Source organism: Aulonocara stuartgranti (assembly GCF_965226115.1).
Source record: "Aulonocara stuartgranti genome assembly, chromosome: 4".
In the NCBI taxonomy this organism is placed as follows: Eukaryota; Metazoa; Chordata; class Actinopteri; order Cichliformes; family Cichlidae; genus Aulonocara; species Aulonocara stuartgranti.
In genome coordinates, this window is record NC_138942.1 from 2,391,688 (window position 1) to 2,409,477 (window position 17,790).

At 44.7% G+C, this 17,790-nt stretch overlaps 2 protein-coding genes across 5 annotated transcripts in view; one reads left to right on the forward strand and one right to left on the reverse strand.

The window, feature by feature from the left end:
- LOC309704860 (uncharacterized protein) overlaps positions 1-3,705 on the forward strand; it is a 6,164-nt gene extending 2,459 nt beyond the window's left edge. For 3 of the 4 annotated variants that reach the window (XM_082530318.1, XM_082530320.1, XM_082530321.1), the window contains 4 exons: positions 712-957; positions 1,160-1,330; positions 1,680-1,884; positions 2,194-3,705. In XM_082530318.1, the coding sequence (XP_082386444.1) occupies positions 817-957; positions 1,160-1,330; positions 1,680-1,884; positions 2,194-2,306 (630 nt within the window). In that variant the 5' untranslated portion in view covers positions 712-816 and the 3' untranslated portion in view covers positions 2,307-3,705. The remainder of the gene's footprint in view (positions 1-711; positions 958-1,159; positions 1,331-1,679; positions 1,885-2,193) is intronic. The other variant, XM_082530319.1, reaches the window with a different exon arrangement.
- Positions 3,063-13,909, reverse strand: arl6ip1 (ARL6 interacting reticulophagy regulator 1). The gene is made up of 6 exons (XM_082530322.1): positions 13,739-13,909; positions 12,831-12,964; positions 11,002-11,121; positions 7,522-7,639; positions 6,429-6,513; positions 3,063-3,973 (listed from the first exon to the last, which is right to left on the reverse strand). The coding sequence occupies exons 1-6, from the start codon at positions 13,772-13,774 to the stop codon at positions 3,855-3,857; spliced, it is 612 nt and encodes a 203-aa protein (XP_082386448.1). The 5' UTR covers positions 13,775-13,909; the 3' UTR covers positions 3,063-3,854.
- Between the last annotated feature and the right edge of the window lie 3,881 nt (positions 13,910-17,790).

The following is a 17,790-nucleotide window of genomic DNA, read 5'->3' on the forward strand; positions in this document are numbered from 1 at the left end:
TTATAGATTAAGTGCAAGAGTTGTTAGGTGTGGATAATTAGATTATAGTTTATTGCAATAGCAAGTTGTGCCTTGTTCTCAGATAGACAGCAAGTGGAGAGTGATATATGAAATGATGGAAGGAAGGAAGAAGAGAAGCAAAGAGTGATTCACAGGCAGAGCCTAAATTATTTCTCACAGTTTTTTGTGTCCTTATGGTTCCAAGCGCTGTCACCAATCTTTGCATTTTGTTATTATCTCATGACACTTGTTTAATCAGCTACCATCTCTCCTGTGGACTTTTTACTGTCTACAGTCTCAGATCAACACAGCCCTGCCCTTCCCATATTAGATTCTTGATGAATGTGTGTTGTTATTCAGCCTGGTTCAATGTGCCCCTTTTTAACTTTGGGCACCCGCCCCTTTAAACCTCTCTGCACGGCCCTGCTGTTAAGTTTGACTTTTTAATAAAAAGGTGGTTAAGTGTGCACTTAAAAGAAAAACAGCATTCTCACACACACACAAGCTGATGCCATGTGTTTGACTGACATTTGTCACTGAGAAGTTGAACAGGTGTACCTAACAGAGTGGCAGGGTGTGTGAATTGTTGCGATTGTGATTAGACGATTGGTTTGTACCTGTAAGATTATGTTTATCTTTTGTTATTCTAAATGTAGATGAATGACATTTTAAGTGTTAACAGTGAAGTGTTGTTCATGCTCAAAGAAGCAGGTCCTTTGATTTCTGTACAAACACAGTGAAAAGCTGCAGTTACACCTGAGCCTGACAGAGCTGCAGAGGTCTGACTGCACTGTGACCGAGGCACAGGACGAGACGATGGACGGCTTCAGCCCGGCTTCAGCCCGCTGTGGTCCTCGCTGCCAACATCAACCTCAGCGCTTTAGACCGAGACCCATGCATCAGAGCACCCTGAGCCTGGGCGACACGCCGCCCTGCTACACCACCACCCACACCCAGGTCTCCTCAGTGCAGTCGCTGTTCGTGTGGATCATCACGCATCCACAGTCTCTACCATCTTAGATTTTATGTTTTCACTAAAAATAGAATACAGGTTCTAATGGTTTTATTTTACATGTCAGTAATGTATACGTTTAAACGTCCTACAAATCCAGCTCTCGGGTACGATTCTAGCCCTTCCCTCTCCTCTTCTCCTGGTCAGAGTTATTCCGGCAGGTCGGCCGATGGACGTCCTCTCGTCTTCCGCCTCAGAGACCCCAGCTTCCCCTCCCAGCACCGCAGCCAGCTGGATCTCCGTGACAACAGCATGCCGCCGCAGAGTGTGCTGCAGTCACACAGCAAAGAGGTGTACGCGCCCCAGCACGTGACTCCGGTGAGGCGGAAAACCATCTTTCAGATGGTTAAAGACAGACTCTGGAGTATTTTAAGTCTTATCTACTTACATTTTTACTTCCATCATATTTCTATAACTCTTCTTTTGTGCCTGCATGGACCCTGCATTAGAAGCATATTTTATTAGGGGAAGAAATCAGTTAATGCCAAATCTTCCCTCAGTTATAATTAAAATTATGTTTGGGAGACTTTTCTTTAATTTCAACTTTTTATTTTAGACTTATCTAAATTTTAAAATAACTTATACATGAATTAAAGTAAAGCTACTGCCTGTCATGAAATATTATGACTATATATTAAGGACAGAACCAGCTTCTGCTTCTCTCCAGAGAGTCGACCCAAAGTTGGAAAACTGGACTCGGTATAACAGCAGCCGCGCCATCAGAGAGCTCATCAGTCAGCATCAGCATCAGCATCATCCACCCGAGTGCCAGAGCACCTACAGGACGGAGCACCCAACCCCGGAGTTCGACGGCTCGTCACTGCAGGCCAGCGGCAGACAGACACAGCGGCACCGACACGACATCCTGACAGGTAACGCTCACAGCTTGTGGTCACAGTAATAACGGACCGCGCAGCGCCGTCTTTGAGCGGCACGCTCAGCCACAGTAATGCCATAAAAATCGTATCGTTTCTTAACAGGCAATGCAAACTGTTTTAGCAATCCTGCTTTGTACAGAAAAATGCAGCAAAAACAGAATATCAGGATAATTAATCTCTGCTGTGTGCAACATAATAAAAACTACCAGTAATAACTGTGCATACACTTTCAAAGTATTCCACAGAGGAATAAACAGATTTTTAGTTAGCTTTGCTGTTTGGACATTTGTTCCCTGTCTGCAGGTGAACCGACGCAGGTGTTTGAGCCGGGGAAGTCCAGCAGACGGTCCAGAGATCAGCAGCTGTGGGAGACCAGACGCTGGGAGACGGACTGTACTGCGTTCAGACTCTACTGATAGAAAGTAACGCCACAGCAAACCTCCATTAAATGTGCAAACCCTGTCAGGACTCTGTGGTCTGCAGATGCTTCTCAGAGCATTCCTATATGATGCAGGAACAGCATTTCTCCTCCAGGACTCAGTGAACAGAAACAATAAGTGAACTTTAACTGAAGGGGCTCAGATGGGCAGGAAAACACAGAAATACTAAAATCCAAAGCCCACGAGAGGCTCCAGCAGGGAGTCGACCGCCAGCTTTACAGCATAAATAAACACGTTTACAGCCGGACAGGTGAGACACAGGTGGCTGTAGCTGCTAGCATTTTTATAGCATCATCTGACCAATGATATGGCTGCTGTGAGGTACTAACAGACACGGCAAGAAATATTGGTGAAATTCTGGCTGTTACTAATCAGCAGGTCTGTGTGATACAAGCATACAGTGTGTGGTGATTGCTAAGTTATCAGCTAATGCCATCACCCTCTCATCCAAATATCACTACTGGACCCAAAATTCTAGGGTCCTAAGCCACTAATGAAAGCCCCCCACCCAGTTTAACCAACAATAAAAGCTTCAAATCTGAGAGAAATATTCAATCCTGTACTCCCACTGTGGTCCAATAACGTGCCAATGATCAGTGGGTCGGATCACTGTGGAGCTGTGAGGTGTTTGGTCCTGAGAGAATACACGGCGCAGGTGTGCTGCCAACGGTCAGGACAGTGCAGGTCTGGAAGGAGGGCAGGGCTCACACACATGAAGACCAAGAAACAACCTCATTTAAATCACTTTATTCGTGTGTAAAGATCTCCAATAAACACAAATAATGAAATGAGTTGAAATACCAGAAATAAGAAGACTGAGGAGAAACGAACACATAAATAACAAGAAAAGGACAGACGGGGACAGAGAAGAAAGGGTGGGGCCTATTTACAGAGACGCCCCACGTCACCGACGCACTGTGGGGTTTTATCCCAGCACTAACAGAGTCCAGCTAGCAGCGGTACAGCAGTAGGCCTGTCTCTACCAACAGTTTCAGCTCCGCTTCAAATCCAGTTTTGTTTTCAGCACTAAATTCAAACACAAGTGAAGCAGAAGAAGCACAAAAACGTAAAAAGACCTGCTGTTAATCCCCCCCCCCCCAAAAAAAAAAATCATTGCTGTCTGAGAGGTTAAAATGAGGCAGCAATGCTACACAAACTGCTCAGTAGTCTAAGTAGAGGGAACGGCTTTGAAAGCATCGACGCCTCCAAGCGAAGCACAGCTGATCTAAGAAACAGAAGGATGATGTTTGACTGGGACATTTCCACGTGTGATCGCCTTCATTTGGTGGCAGCATGCATGGCAGGTTAATTCAAAAGCAAAATAAAACCTTGTGTGTGATGAGGTTTAAATGTGTGTGTGAGAAATGAAACTGTGTGAAAATCAAAACAAAGTGCAGAGACCCGGGCAGCAGGAGGACTTTTTAAACTCCCCTGCTCCTTTTTCTTCACTTTCCTCCACTTTCCCATCGTCTTGTTGCGTTTTCTCGTCTTGCAGAGATTCCCCTCTTCACAGCGAACGCTCATCTACTCGTTCTTCTTCTCCTTCTGCTTCATCAGTTTGTTGATCTCCCTCTTGGCCATGCCGGCGTACTTCGTGATGATGCCGTGCTGGTTCAGGCCGGGCAGCAGCAGCAGGAAGCTCACTGCAACGAGAAGAACAAAAAAAGTGTGCAAAGATTTTAAATCGGACGCTTTGAGCGCTGAAACGTTTACAGACAGCACGTGATGAACTTTGACACGCTGCCTGTGTGTGTCTGAAACCACAGTTTGCTCCTGTGAGAAAAATGAAATCATCCAAACCTGACTGTCACAAAACTGTTTGAAGGTCAAAGGTGAAAGTGGCTTTAGTTTTAATTTTCTTACTTGCCAATAATCTCATAGTGAAACACCTGCAGGCTCTTATTTTGAAACATAATTTATACTAACAGATTAAAAAAAAAAAAAGAAAGAAAAGAAAATGCTCTTAAACTGCCACCAGGGGGCATCGAGTAGAGAAAGAACACCTCATGGTTGCGAGGTCAAATTAATGAAACGGTTAATTTTGCACGCGCTCAGTCTAATGACCAGAGAGGATTATCCGGGATGATCAGGCGGCACACGCGTCCGGTTTCAATCCACCAGGATCGCTTTGAATGGACAGACCGATGGACGACTTCAGCGTGGCTGCATCGAGCTTTCCAACCACCAATCACAGCAGGGATAAAGTGACGGCGTGTCGATGGTTTCAGGTTCTGCTGCATCCTGCAAGACTGACCGATATGAAAAATACTTTCACTCTGTCAGATCAGCGTTTCCCTTCAAAGCCAGCATCGGCTGAAAACCTGCGTTGGTTTTCACGGCTCACTTGGCATCACTCCCCGTGTTCATGTCAGAACAATCAGTGACTTGTTCACAGCTTTCACTCAGCTCTCTGAGCAGTGACTCACTGACACCGCACAGCCCGAGGAACATTAGCCACTGATTTAAGAAAGACGGTGAGGAGCCGCTGCTTGTACTCCACCCGCTGCTTGTACTCCACCCGCTGCTTGTACTCCACCCGCTGCTTGTACTCCACCCGCTGCTGGCAGATGAAGTCTTCACATGAAAGCAGCTGCTTAACCAGACGAGCCTGAAGAGCAACCAGATTAAAACCCACAGTCACATGATCTCTGATTGCCTTTCTGCTCTGTTTCTGTCAGAGGAACACTCGACATGTCTCAGCTTATGTAAGTGGGGATTAGCCCACTCACAGCTCGCCAGACCTGCTGATCTAACCCCCCCCCCTCCCCCCCCCCCGCGGCAGCTTTAAGACGTGTTCGCCCTCTGCAGCGGTGAGACATGGTTTCAAGTTTTACTGCACATTTCTGTAAAGACTTCCACAATCAGCCCCATTAATAATGAATACCCCTGATCCACTCAGAGCCACATGCAGAGCTTCAAACATGCAAAAACCTGCCAAATATCAAAGATAAATATCAGTCTAAAGCACCATCGGCCATTAAATTAACTTGAACACAGAAGCATTTAAAACTGCTGATGAACACGAGTGCCTCTTCCTCTTCAGTCACGTACGAGTTTCTGTCCGCAGAAAATGCACGAAAGGCTCAACTTCCACATTCAGCGAAAGCAGTTTTAAAGAAGGACCCGAGAGCAGAGACGAGCATTTAAGATTTCTCATTTTAATCCCGACACTCTGCGAGCCTTTCATTAAAACCGAAATGTCTTAAAACAGAATGAAGCTGGGCGGGGTCTGCAGGCACGCCTTCAGCAAAATGTCAAAGACTATGTCCACTTCAGCCTGTGTGTGAAGGATTACACAGAGGTTTAAGGACATAAATCATTGTGTTCTGGAGCGACAGAGCAGAGGAAGCCAAACCAAGAGGTGAACAAGTCTCCCAGTATTAACTGTCCGGGTTCCCCCCCCACAGAAGAACTGAAAAAAAGAAAGAAAATCAGCCCAGGACAGAAAAATAAAGAAACGGGCAGTGTGGGATGAGCAGCAAGCTCTTGTTTCTCTCTCTCTAAAAGGAGAAGAGTGTAACACCTTCTTTAAAGGTTGCTGGCATCATCCAAACAGGTCTGCAGCTGAGCGCGGGAGTTTCACCTGGAAGCCGGGAACACGGCTCACCCTCAGCTTGCTCTCCTACATCGTCTCTATCACAAACCCCTGAAGCCACATCGGAGTTTGTTTTTGACCTGATGTGGAGTTTGTGCAAAAACATCTAATGCACAACAACAAACTGTGAAGAGCACATTTAAAATAAAATCTGGCATTACAGTAAGACTTGTGTCGTTTTAATGTCAGAGTGGTATTGAAGCATGTTTACAGTGAGACCCGATTACTGATACAAAGCCCAAACCTGACGGCACACGAGGTACGAGTGCTTTACCTTTGGTAGTCACACCGGGTCTGAACCGCTCACCAGATGTTTGCCTAATAGTATTATTAAAAGTGACTTTACAGCTCAACAATTTGAGACATGAAGGAGCGTGTGATTGGACAGCAGCCAGCAGGGGAGAGTGCAGGAAGGAAACCCACAAAGATATGAGTGAAACATGGCTGATAACAGTGGCGATAAACAAAACAGTCTTTTTGTAGTCAAGTGAAAGTATACTCACCGATCAGGTACGTCAGGAACAGGTTGTGCACCTGCTGTCCGATCCAGGCCACAGCCAGCAGGCTGCTGATCACTGAGGCAAAGTACTGTGGAGATCAGGAGGTCAGGTTACATTCAGCTCAATTTCATTAGCAAGTCATCATTCAGAAGGAAGAGTCAGAATGGCCACTGAATGAGAACGAGTCACACAGGCTGTGAAAAACTCTGTTCTGGCTGCCCGTGACCCAGTTTGAGGTCTGCTAAGTGGAGCAGCAAAGTCAGATCAGCTGATATTTTTATCTGGAGCACAGAGAGAGCTCCCTGTTGTAATAAAACTTCCATTTACTGCAGCTTATTTGATTCATTCAGGTTCCCTGTAGCTCAGGGCAAGTTAGACTTTAACTCTGCTCAGACCAAATAGGTACAGGTCTATACAGGCCAGAACATCCAGACTGGCCAACAGCCTGTATCCACAGGCTGTGAGGCTCCTGAACTCTCTGCCCCCCTCTCACGGACAATAACCATATCCAACTTCTTAATAGCACTGAACTTACTTGTCAGGTTCTCATGTTGTTGCTAAGGGTTGTCTTATTGCACTGGAGTCACACTGGGTTAAATATTTACACTTGGGTTTTAAGGGGTATTTATTATTTTCTTCATTATTTTATTTACGGGTTGTACGGAAGCCCCAAATGCAATTTCATTGTTCTCTGACAATGACAATAAATAAATAAATACTGAAAAGCAAAGGTCACAGACTGTTTTTGGGACTAAACGCTTGCCTTCAGCAGCCAATCAGATACAGCCCCTTCACTGTGCACGCTAAGCTAGCCTACAAAGATCAGCTTATCAGAACTTTGTGCAAATGTGATTCATTTTGGAGCCTGGGAACATTGTGGAAAGTTTTGTGCCTCTTCTTCACCGACTGCAACACAGTCAAAAGCTTCCAACTACAAACACACAGCATGGCTGAGACCAGCAAGAGGCAGCTGATTACACTTACAACTATTATAGTGAGGTGTTTAGTTGCAACATCAGATGCAGGATTGGGAATTTATGTCTTAAAAATGCTGGATTTGGAGGGGTTGGGATCAAAGTGAAAGCTCTGAGCGTACCATTTTGGGTTTTTCCTCCTTGAGGGTGCAGAGGCGCTTCCACCAGCCCACGATGCGGCGCTCAGTCTTCACCAGGTTCCCACAGATCTCGTGGAAACGCTGCTGCTGCTCGGTGGTCCTGCAGGAGCAGAGTTCAAGGTGTTACAGACAATGAGAAAACTCACTCAACGGTCCTGGCTGCAGAGTTTCTGCTGAGTTAAAGCTCAGGCCTGAAGAAAGGTTTTCACCAACATTTCCTAATCTCACCATCAAGAGGAAGCCAGTGAGTCACACACAGCCGCCTGCAACACTTAGCTCTATTTAAACCAATGAGAGTGAGAAAAAAAAAAACAGTGTTGTTGCATTAACGTTTTTAATGTGACCTAATAAATGTCTAAGCTCCATTAGAGCTGAAATGATCAGCTGACTCACAGATGATCAGCTGCAGCAGGCACAAATATTTCAGATCACGGGGCAAAAAACTTCAATATCAGCTTCTCAGCATATTTAAACTTCCTCACTTTCTGCTTTAGAAAATCCAACCTACAACAGGAGGAGGTCCACCTAACCTCCTCCTGTCACCAGGTAACAGCACTGAGTTGCAGCCCAGCTGACTGCAACTTGTGCTGCTCTGAGCTTAAGCAGAACCAGAACCAAGAACCTGATCAGGGGAAGAACTGGGTCTATTGAACACAAGCTACCAGCTGGATAAGAGGCAGGAGAATAGAATCCTCCATTTATAAAAACGTGTACCTGACAAAACATAAAGGACACACAGGAGAGGTGCTGCCCATCAACATCACTACAGGTACAGAGTAAACTCTCCCGGGCTGCTCGCAGCACAAACCAGCTCTGCTTGAAGTTCAGTTCCAAACTTTCTCACATTCTGGAGTTCAGTAAGACAAACAAGCAAAATCACTGACAGGTGGAAGTTTCACTGTTTGGGAATCACCCAACAATCTCCGACCATAATTTGCCTCACAGCCAATAAACTGGAACACCACATCGCACGCTGCACTGCTGTGAAGGCTAAAGAGATCAAACAGTGAAGGACAAGAGGGGACAGCTGGGAAGTGTGGCCTCTATTTTCTGCTTCGCCATCACTCCCTATTTCAGTCCTTGTTGTCGGGGAGCCAAACAGGGACCGTGACCAGCTTCGTGTTACAGACTCGCACAGATACGCCAGCTTTCTGCCGTCTCAGTGAGATCAAAGGACATTGGTCAGGCTCTGCAGACAAATAGCTCATCATCCCGAGGCTGTAACCGAAAATGTAAACAGGCTTTTTAATCTCCCTACATAAACCAAGCCCCCAGCGGTAGATTAAAAACAAGCGAAAATCTCAAAAACTGTACATCATCACCCAGAGGCTGTGTTGAGTGTGAAGCAGTGCAGGTCACGCTCTGCTGATGCAAGCTTTTATATCAGCTGGAGGATGACGTGCAGCACACCGTGCCAACTGAAGGCTGTTATCCTATCCTGTCCTGGGTGTCTGGTTGTCACCATCCAACACAAACAGCTGAATCAACGGGCTGCTCGCCGAGTACTGGCTACTGCCGAAGCTTCGTGAAGCCGTGGGACAGTCTGCCATTTACCTCGAACTGAAAATGAAACGCCCCTTTGGCTGCAGGTCTCTAATAATCTAGTTTGTTATGTTTTACTAACAAACAAAGAGGATGAGAGGACTCCAGGTGCAGCTCAGCCAACAGGCTTTACAACTCGTCTTAACCAACTAACTCTCCAGGTGAGCCGCCCTCATTATGAAGGCGGGGCAATTTTACACAGTCAGTTCTGTAGAGGCTTTCAAAACCATCGGTTTCCCTACACATGCACGTTTTGTTGGGCAGGTCGCGTGGACTTACTGATGACCATCCTCCGAAAACATACTAGGACGGTCCAAAATTCAGCTTGGACCCATTTTGATGTAAATAGCAGTAGAGCAGGGCGACGTGACCAAAAATATTTATCAGGATATACATTTGAAAATTTGCAATAACGATATAACTGACACCAGACAAAATACTTTACAACTCCACAACTTTATTTGTGCAAAAAAAACAAAACAAAAAACAACAAGTCAATGCATTTTCACTTACACAATCAGCTGTTTTTTTATGTGCATTAAAGTTATATAAATATTTAAAGTGCAAATGAAAACTCCTCGCTGACAGTTTAACCAAAAGGCATTTCCAGTGGAAACTGGCCGACACATCCTCAGCATAACCATGTATAACATCCACAAAACTTAACGAGGTTATACACACACACACACACACACACACACACACAATACGGTAACATTATGTTGAAGCACAGTACGTATCACTCCGCGAGGCTCCGCCTACGACAGCCGTAATGCTCCCACAATCCATCAAGCGGTGCGGCTTCGTAGCTCAGCAAAGTCGTACTAAAACATCTGACAGATGTTCGAGCGCCGTGCACATAAAATCGTTTCGAGGTCAGTAAACACAACCAGAGTTCATACATAAGGCACACGGGATTATAAGGGGCTCTGTCGACTTTCAGAAAAATCAAAGGATTGATTTTAAGTGCGCCGTATTTTCCAAACAACACGGTAATAACGACGGCCCGCTAGCATGCGCTACCAAAAATAGTGCTTTGTTGTGTATCTGACGGACGAAAGCTAAACCAGTTCCACACCAGTGAAGCTGCAGCATTTTTACAAACCAGTTCAGGTTCATCTGTTTCACTCAACGATCCGCTTTCGCTCTTCTCGTTCGCCATGTGCGTATGAAAACAAAGGCACAGCGCATGCGCGTTTTACCCACTTTCTATCGCCATATTTCATTTTCTTATCGTTGGCTAACATTGTAGCGGTATTACCATGAACGGTATGATATGGCCCAGCCCTAACTAGCAGTAAATAAAAACAAAACCCGTGTGAGGCATGAACTGTTTCTGGCTTCTAAAGCAGGCCAGACCACCACTGCTTTAAACCGGCACAGCTGGAGGGAACCCCCCCCCCTCCTGTTTTTGTTCTTTTAAACCATACGTCTTCCTTTTCTCCGCTCACCTTTCCCCTTCAGCTTCATGTTGCCTCAGAATTTATTATCTTCCTCCTCAGTGGACTGTTTAACTGGTTATCGTCCAGTTAGACCATGACATGTGTTGTGCTCACTCACACAGCTGTTCTCATTACACCATCTGAGATCACCCTCTCTGTTGCTTCATCACTTCTGATTTGCAGAAAAAACAAGAATCAAAGACACAGAAACAAAGTCATATGAAGCTGCTTCGCTCATAGTTAAGGCTGAGTTGGAACGATCCTGAAACCCTGATAAGCATCCAGTTTCATCCTCCTGTGGAAGTCTGTTGAACGTTGCGATAATATATATCCTCCTCTTTCACAACTCAGTTTAGTCAAAGACCAAAGCTGGAGGTCATCTCTGAAGCCAGAGTGATGTAGGAAGCCTTCAGAACTGACTGACAAAACAGGAAAACCTGTCTACATAGGGGCGAAGCAAATATGACAGAGCTCTCACCACTTATTGGAGCCAAACACTCGGGGGGCGAGGGTGGGCACCAGATAGTCGGCCAGGCAGAGCAACATGACGGTGCAGGACAGGCCGGTCAGCACTGATGGGTCCAAGTAGTAGATGAGCCTGGAGGATGAACACAAAACAGGCAGAACGGGTTTGAACATTTCATTGTTTAAAATCACGCCTTCATTTTGTTACGATTGTTACGATTTGGGGATCTCTGCTCATGAACGCTGGAGCGTACAAAGCACCTGCAGCTGAAAGACATGAACACTGAGGGTGTGTGAAACAAGCAGGAAGGCATCAGAAACAGTGCAGCAGTGTTCCAGTCTGGATTCACCTTCAGTAGATTTCAGGAATAACCTAATAACGGCCCAACCGAAGCTCATTTAGCAGAAGCTAATCTGCATTGTTTTGCTTTGTGTTTCAACAATGTGGAAAAGATTAACATTAAGCTGAGTGTTCTGACAACCAGCTGGAAAACTGTAATTAGGACACTCGTTTTACATCAGTGTGGGCTTATATTACTTGTCACAGGCAATTAATTATTAACTTATTTAGTAATAAATCAGGCCTCAAGAATCAGCCTGCCAAAGCCTCCATTTCACCCCGCAGGATACAGGTTACACTGCTGTTCTTTCTGTGGTGACGCCTGCTTTACTAACCGAGAGCACAAGTGTCTGGAAGAGAGTAAGAGAGTAGTGCGACTTGTCGAGTTTGACTGACAAAATCGTCGTTTTGGATTTCTTTGGTTCATCGATCTGAAAACTAAAAACATCTGTTTGTTAGCGGTTTTGTAATCGTAGTGCTCCTCTGACAACATCACGGTCTGAGCTTGAACACTACAAGAAACAGTTCAAATGTCTACCATGGTTTTTCTAGTGGTTTAAATAAGAGACAGTGTGTGTGTGTGTGTGTGTGTGTGTGTGTGTGTGTGTGTGTGTGTGTGTGTGTGTTGACCAGAAGCCGCACACTGAAAGCGGACCTGTATTAGCTCTGCACCCTGTTCACTCATGGTTGTAATTATACGACTCATTTAAGTTAACAAAAGCAGACAAGACTCCACAGCTAACTCAGTTCCACAGGGCAAAGATAGAAATGGCTGCTGTGCACCACTAACACGTTACACATCCTAAATTACACCATCCAGAGCTGCTGCGCAATTCTAGCAGTATGTTAGCAGACAGGAAGGCCTCTGTGCAGTACAGACAGTTGAAGGATGGGAAACGAGCAGAGATACTCCAAGAGAGGAGATTTTACCTGAAGACAGAATCACCTGCACACAACAGTTGTAAGAAAAAGTGCAAATGGATAACAAAAAGTGACATTACAACCAACCCAAAACCAGAAAAGACTTACAGTTATGATGTGATTATAGCCCTATGTCAAATACTTAAAGTAGTTTTTGAATAATTTATACTCCTGACTGAAGGTAAACCTACATAAAGACACACTTAAACAAAATGTACTACAAAATAATTAATCCAGGGAATCCACCAGAATCTTAAAATACTGTGATGCAAATCTTTGGTCAACCAACCATCAGACTGCTGATTAAATCAGAAAAATACCTGACCAAAGACATAACACTTTGTACTGTTAGTTTTACACTGGAAGAAATAAATCTGAGTAATTCCACCTTGGTTTACTTTGCTCAGCCCATCTGAGATCAAACCGGGCTGCTTTTAGTCGCTGGCAGATGTAAACTATAAAAATTGAATATAAGACATGGCCAGCCTCTCCCTGCTCTCCTGTAACAGATAGCTATCACTGCTGAGAGGAAGGAAATGTGTGGTGCCAGCTGTGTAGCGCCCACTCTGAAGCAGACTCACAGGAAGAGCACGGTGGTCGCGCCCATCAGCGCTCCGGGGAACCAGGGCTTCTCCCAACGCAGGACCTGATCCCCAGCCAGGATCACCTCACGCCAGCACTGCAGCTGCTCTTCCAGCTGGGCCGTCTCCTGGGCCTGAACACACAAACAAACCTTTACACATTACCTAACTGACCATCAAACTGTGCGATATCAGTGTAATCTGAGGGGATTGTGTACTCAGGAGGGCAGTCTCTCCAGGAGTTAGTATAAAGGTGACATTACTGTGCTGCCTCTGGAAGAGCAACTAGCACCTTTAAAGTCATATAATGTGGGTTTATCCTGCTGTTTCACACACAGAACACCTGAATGTAACGATACTCCTTTATATGGCTCTCAGTTTGTGTGTTTTGTGGCCTAGAAGTCTATTTGAGAAGCAAATTGATAAACAGGGTGTGTATCTTTGGTGATAAGACGGCGCAGTGACAGTGCACTACACGTAGAAATAACCGGGGACAAACACAGGCTGTCAAACCACGTCGAATGAGCGTGTGATGACTCGATCTCAGTTTGTTTTAAAGCTTTAAAATGATTTCTGCGTTAGGGCGAGGCAGCACCTCCACAAAAAGGAAGCGTCCCCGCTGCTGAAGCTAAAATAAGCATGCTAACTAGTCAGCGAGCTAAGGTTAGCTGCGGTCAGCACGGACGGACGGATAAGCGATCAGGGTTAAATCGCTTAGCTTAGACTTTTCAGCTGCCCCCATGTGCAAAGTTCACACTATTTACACGAATCTCTAAACACCACAGTAGTGTTAGTGCCGTCAGATTAGCAGCGACGTGCGAGGCTAACTCTCCTGCTGCAAACACGCCTACATCGAACACGAGCCCTTAAATTCGCCATACTGGGTTTTAAAAATGCTTCATACTTACCATCAAGTTCACGCTTTTGTTGTCTCCTTCCGCCATTATCTCTAAACTGAGCGGCCTACTTTCTAATGTGGAGTTCTTTTATGAGTTTTCGGAGAAACGACCAACAGAAGGACAGCACCCTCCGCTCCCGTTAGCTTCAGCGCCACTAACGGTAGAGCCGAGGAGGCAGGATGTTTTTAACTGAAAAACCTACGTCACACATGAGGAACTCTGGGTAATAGAGTTCCAATATCAATCCTTGCCTTTCGAAAACATCTTCTTCTTTTGTATAGGGTTTATTGGCGGTTGGCAAACAGCAAAATTGTGCATTACCGCCACCACGTGGTGTGGAGTGTGGACCGAAATGACAATTTAAAAAAATAAAATAAAATAAAATAAAATAAAATAAAATATTCAAATTCTCCGGAACAAATCGGTCTGCCTTAAAAACCAAAATACAGCCTGATAACTTTCACTTATAGAGCTCATGCGAAATAAATCAAACAAGTCCAACTTCACTTTCATATCGTCCAGCTTTTTGATCAGTTGTCTCCTTTCCATATCATACTTCTGACAATGCAATAAAACATGTTCTTTTTTTCCTGTTCCCTACTGCAGTCACACTCCCCTGCACAGTGTTTACCTATTAAAAATAATGTGCTATTTAAGCCAGTGTGTCCAAATCTCAGTCGAGATATAATCGTCTCCTCTCTCCTGTTTCGTCCAGTACTTCTCATTTCCCCACTTTCCTTTGGATGTTTACAGCCATCGCCCTTTCCTCTCCTCCTCCCATTGCTTTTGCCACCTTTCCTTCATTTTGTGTCGTATTCTGCTCTTGAGGAACTACTACTGCATCAGGGAGCATCCATGGTGGTATTGTAGGCAACGGTACTGTTTGACATGTTGATCTTGTCCAGATTAAGTTCAGCTGCTTTCTGTCCCACTGTTCAATTGCGTTTTCTCTTTTTCCCAGCATGGTTGGAAAACAGTTTTTGTCGGATGATCCTGACCATGTCCTTGTAAATTTGCCCAGTAATTCAATGTCAGTTGCTCTCTTCTTAGTTGTAATGGCATTTCCCCCATTTCTACCTGTAGTGCTGCTGCAGATGTTGTTTTGAATGCACCTGAGCAAAGTCTTAACGCCTGATATTGGATACTATCCAACTTACAAAGACTTGTTCCGGCAGCAGAATTATATACGACACACCCATAATCCAATACTGACCCAATCAACCCAGTATATAAAGCTTTTAAAGATTTCCTATCAGCCCCACAGTCAGTTCCCACTAAGCACCTCATGACATTCAACACTTTCTTGCACCTGTCTATTATTTTCTGAATATGTACAGCCCATGTCACCCTTTCATCAAACCACAACCCCCAAAAATTTAAATTGTTTTACCCTTTCCAGTTCCCGTCCATATAATCTGACCCTGACGTCAACCCCACCTCTTTTTCTTGTAAAAACCATCAACTTAGTCTTATCAACTGAGAATTTAAACCCTCATTTATATGACCACTGTTCTGTACTTTCTTCACCAAAAACTCTAACCGTCGTCCTCGTGCCCACATCGCCCCATCGTCTGCAAAAGCTGAAAACCCCATCCCACCCTCTATGTTCTTAAACACATCATTAATCAGCAGTGAAAACAATAGCGGGCTAACTATGCTTCCATGTGGCGTTCCATTTTCTATTGGCAAACTCTCCGAATAACTCCTCCCAATCCTTACTATTATTCATCGGCCTTCCAAAAAATCCTTAATCCATCTGAACATTCGACCATTTATACCCATTTCCCTCATTTTAATTAATACACCTTCCCTCCACATACGCGTTCTCTATATCAAAAAAGACCGCCAGCACACTCTCCTTATTCACTTGTGCCTTCCTTATCTCATGTTCTAAACATAACGCTGGATCCATTGCACCCCTCCCTCTTCTAAAACCACTCTGAAACATTTACGTCTAATTTTTTCTAAATCTTCTTCTATTGGCATGCCCGTGATTACCCCTCGCACCACTTTACACTCCCCCAACACCTCTCTCTCTCTCTCGCTGTCTTTCTGCAGATGCTCTCAGTATGCAACACTTTATTTTTCTCTTCTTCCGTCTTAACGATTATCAACAAATTCCCATCTCTAAGTACTTTGGCTAACGTTACCTCTCCAAACTTCTTTTTCAGCTCTCTTGACAAAACTATTGGGCTAAGTTGCACCCCTTCAGCCTAAATTTCAATATTATTTTAAACTCTTCTCTGACACTCCTTTTCCGGATAACACTCCCATTATCCGAACTATTCCCCTCCAAACTTCGTTTGCTGCCCTGAGTTCCTATGACACTTTCATCCTCCCTACCTCTTCTCCCTCTCCTCGCCCCTTTCCCACTAACCGGTGTCCAATCTCCTAAATCCATGTCATCATCGTCTTCTACCTGAGTTGCCATTCCAGTCCAGTCACACACCAGTTTATGCCAACCGCCAAAATCCGTAATCCAATCCTTCAAAACCAAGCCTTCTCCAAAGTTCAAAATCAGCGCCGCTCCTTGCTTCCCCGCCCGCTGATTACAACCTTTCGAAAACATCTTTTTTTCACAGTCATAAATGTAATCAAGATACAAAAATGATTTATTATTCTTTAAATAAGCTTTAAAGCTCATTCTACTGAGACAGCCCTTCTTAGAGTTTCCAGTGACATTCTGACGCAGGAAAGTGTTCTGTACTCCTAATGTTGGCCCTCAGCCTTTGACACCGCTGACCATCACATTTTGCTTGAAAGGCTGAAATACTGGGTTGTTGTATCTGGGTCTGCCTTAGAGTGGTTCTCCTCGTATCTCTATGAACGATACTTTTCTGTGGCGGTCTCTAAGTACAGGTCATCTTCCACGTCCCTGTCCTATGGTGTGCCACAAGGTTCTGTGCTGGGGCCCTTATTGTTTTTAATATATCTACTTCCTCTCCAGCATATTTTGAGCCCCTTTGAGGACATTTGCTACCACTGCTACGCAGACGACATCCAGCTGTACGTGTCTTTTAAACCTGAAGATGTTTCTAAGCTGCAGATTCTAAATGTGTGCTTAGAAACCATCACAGGTTGGATGGCTGACAACTTCCTCCAACTTAATGAAGAAAGGACTGAAGTCCTTGTATGTGCTCCAGACAGACACGTACCTGACATAATGAATGCTCTTGGTCCTCTTTCAACATTTGTGAAATCGTCCATCAGGAACCTCGGGGTAACCTTTGATTCTGCTCCTACCCTGGATGTTCACGTCAAATCTCTGGTTCGGTCCTGCTTCTATCATTTAAGAAACATTTCTAAACTGAGCCCCATAGTATCTCATACTGAACTGGAGATTGTTATTTATGCATTCATTTGATCACGATTGAACTTGATAGGTTTGTAGCTTGTACCTATCCGCTGGAACGTTGAAGACAATATAATTACACTGCAAAGCAAGACACAAGTAGGCTGGTTTACTCATGCATGAGGGAAATCTGGCTGGGGCCAAGTGTCGTCCCACCACCTAGCCTCCGTCAGACTCTCAGCCAGGCTCCCCATAGCACTCCTTTTATTGTGGTTACATGAATATGCATAGGGTCATTAACATATGACGTCTTACATAGGTATACATGTGAACAAAGAATAGTGTGTGTGTGTGTGTGTGTGTGTGTGTGTGTGTGTGTGTGTGTGTGTGTGTGTGTGTGTGTGTGTGTGTGTGTGGGGTCCAGATGTGACCCTGTGAAGACTCCCCAAAGCTGGTGCCAGGAGTCTAGCGGTCCATCTGAACAAAAGGCTCTTATACTTAAACAGATATACGTGTGCTTGCTATACCATAAATCAGCAAGAGAAGATACGGCCTTTCCTAGGAGGTGTGTAATCTATGCCGGAACACTCTGCAGAGGGAGTGAACGCACTCCCCCTTCATGCTACACAGAGCTGTTACAGACCTTCTAGGATGAGACGTTCTTTCAACCTACAAATGATTATACACCTCTAAGCATATATGGTTAAATATTTCTAAGCATAAATGACAATCAACAATACAAATCTAACAGAACTACTGTAATTCACTG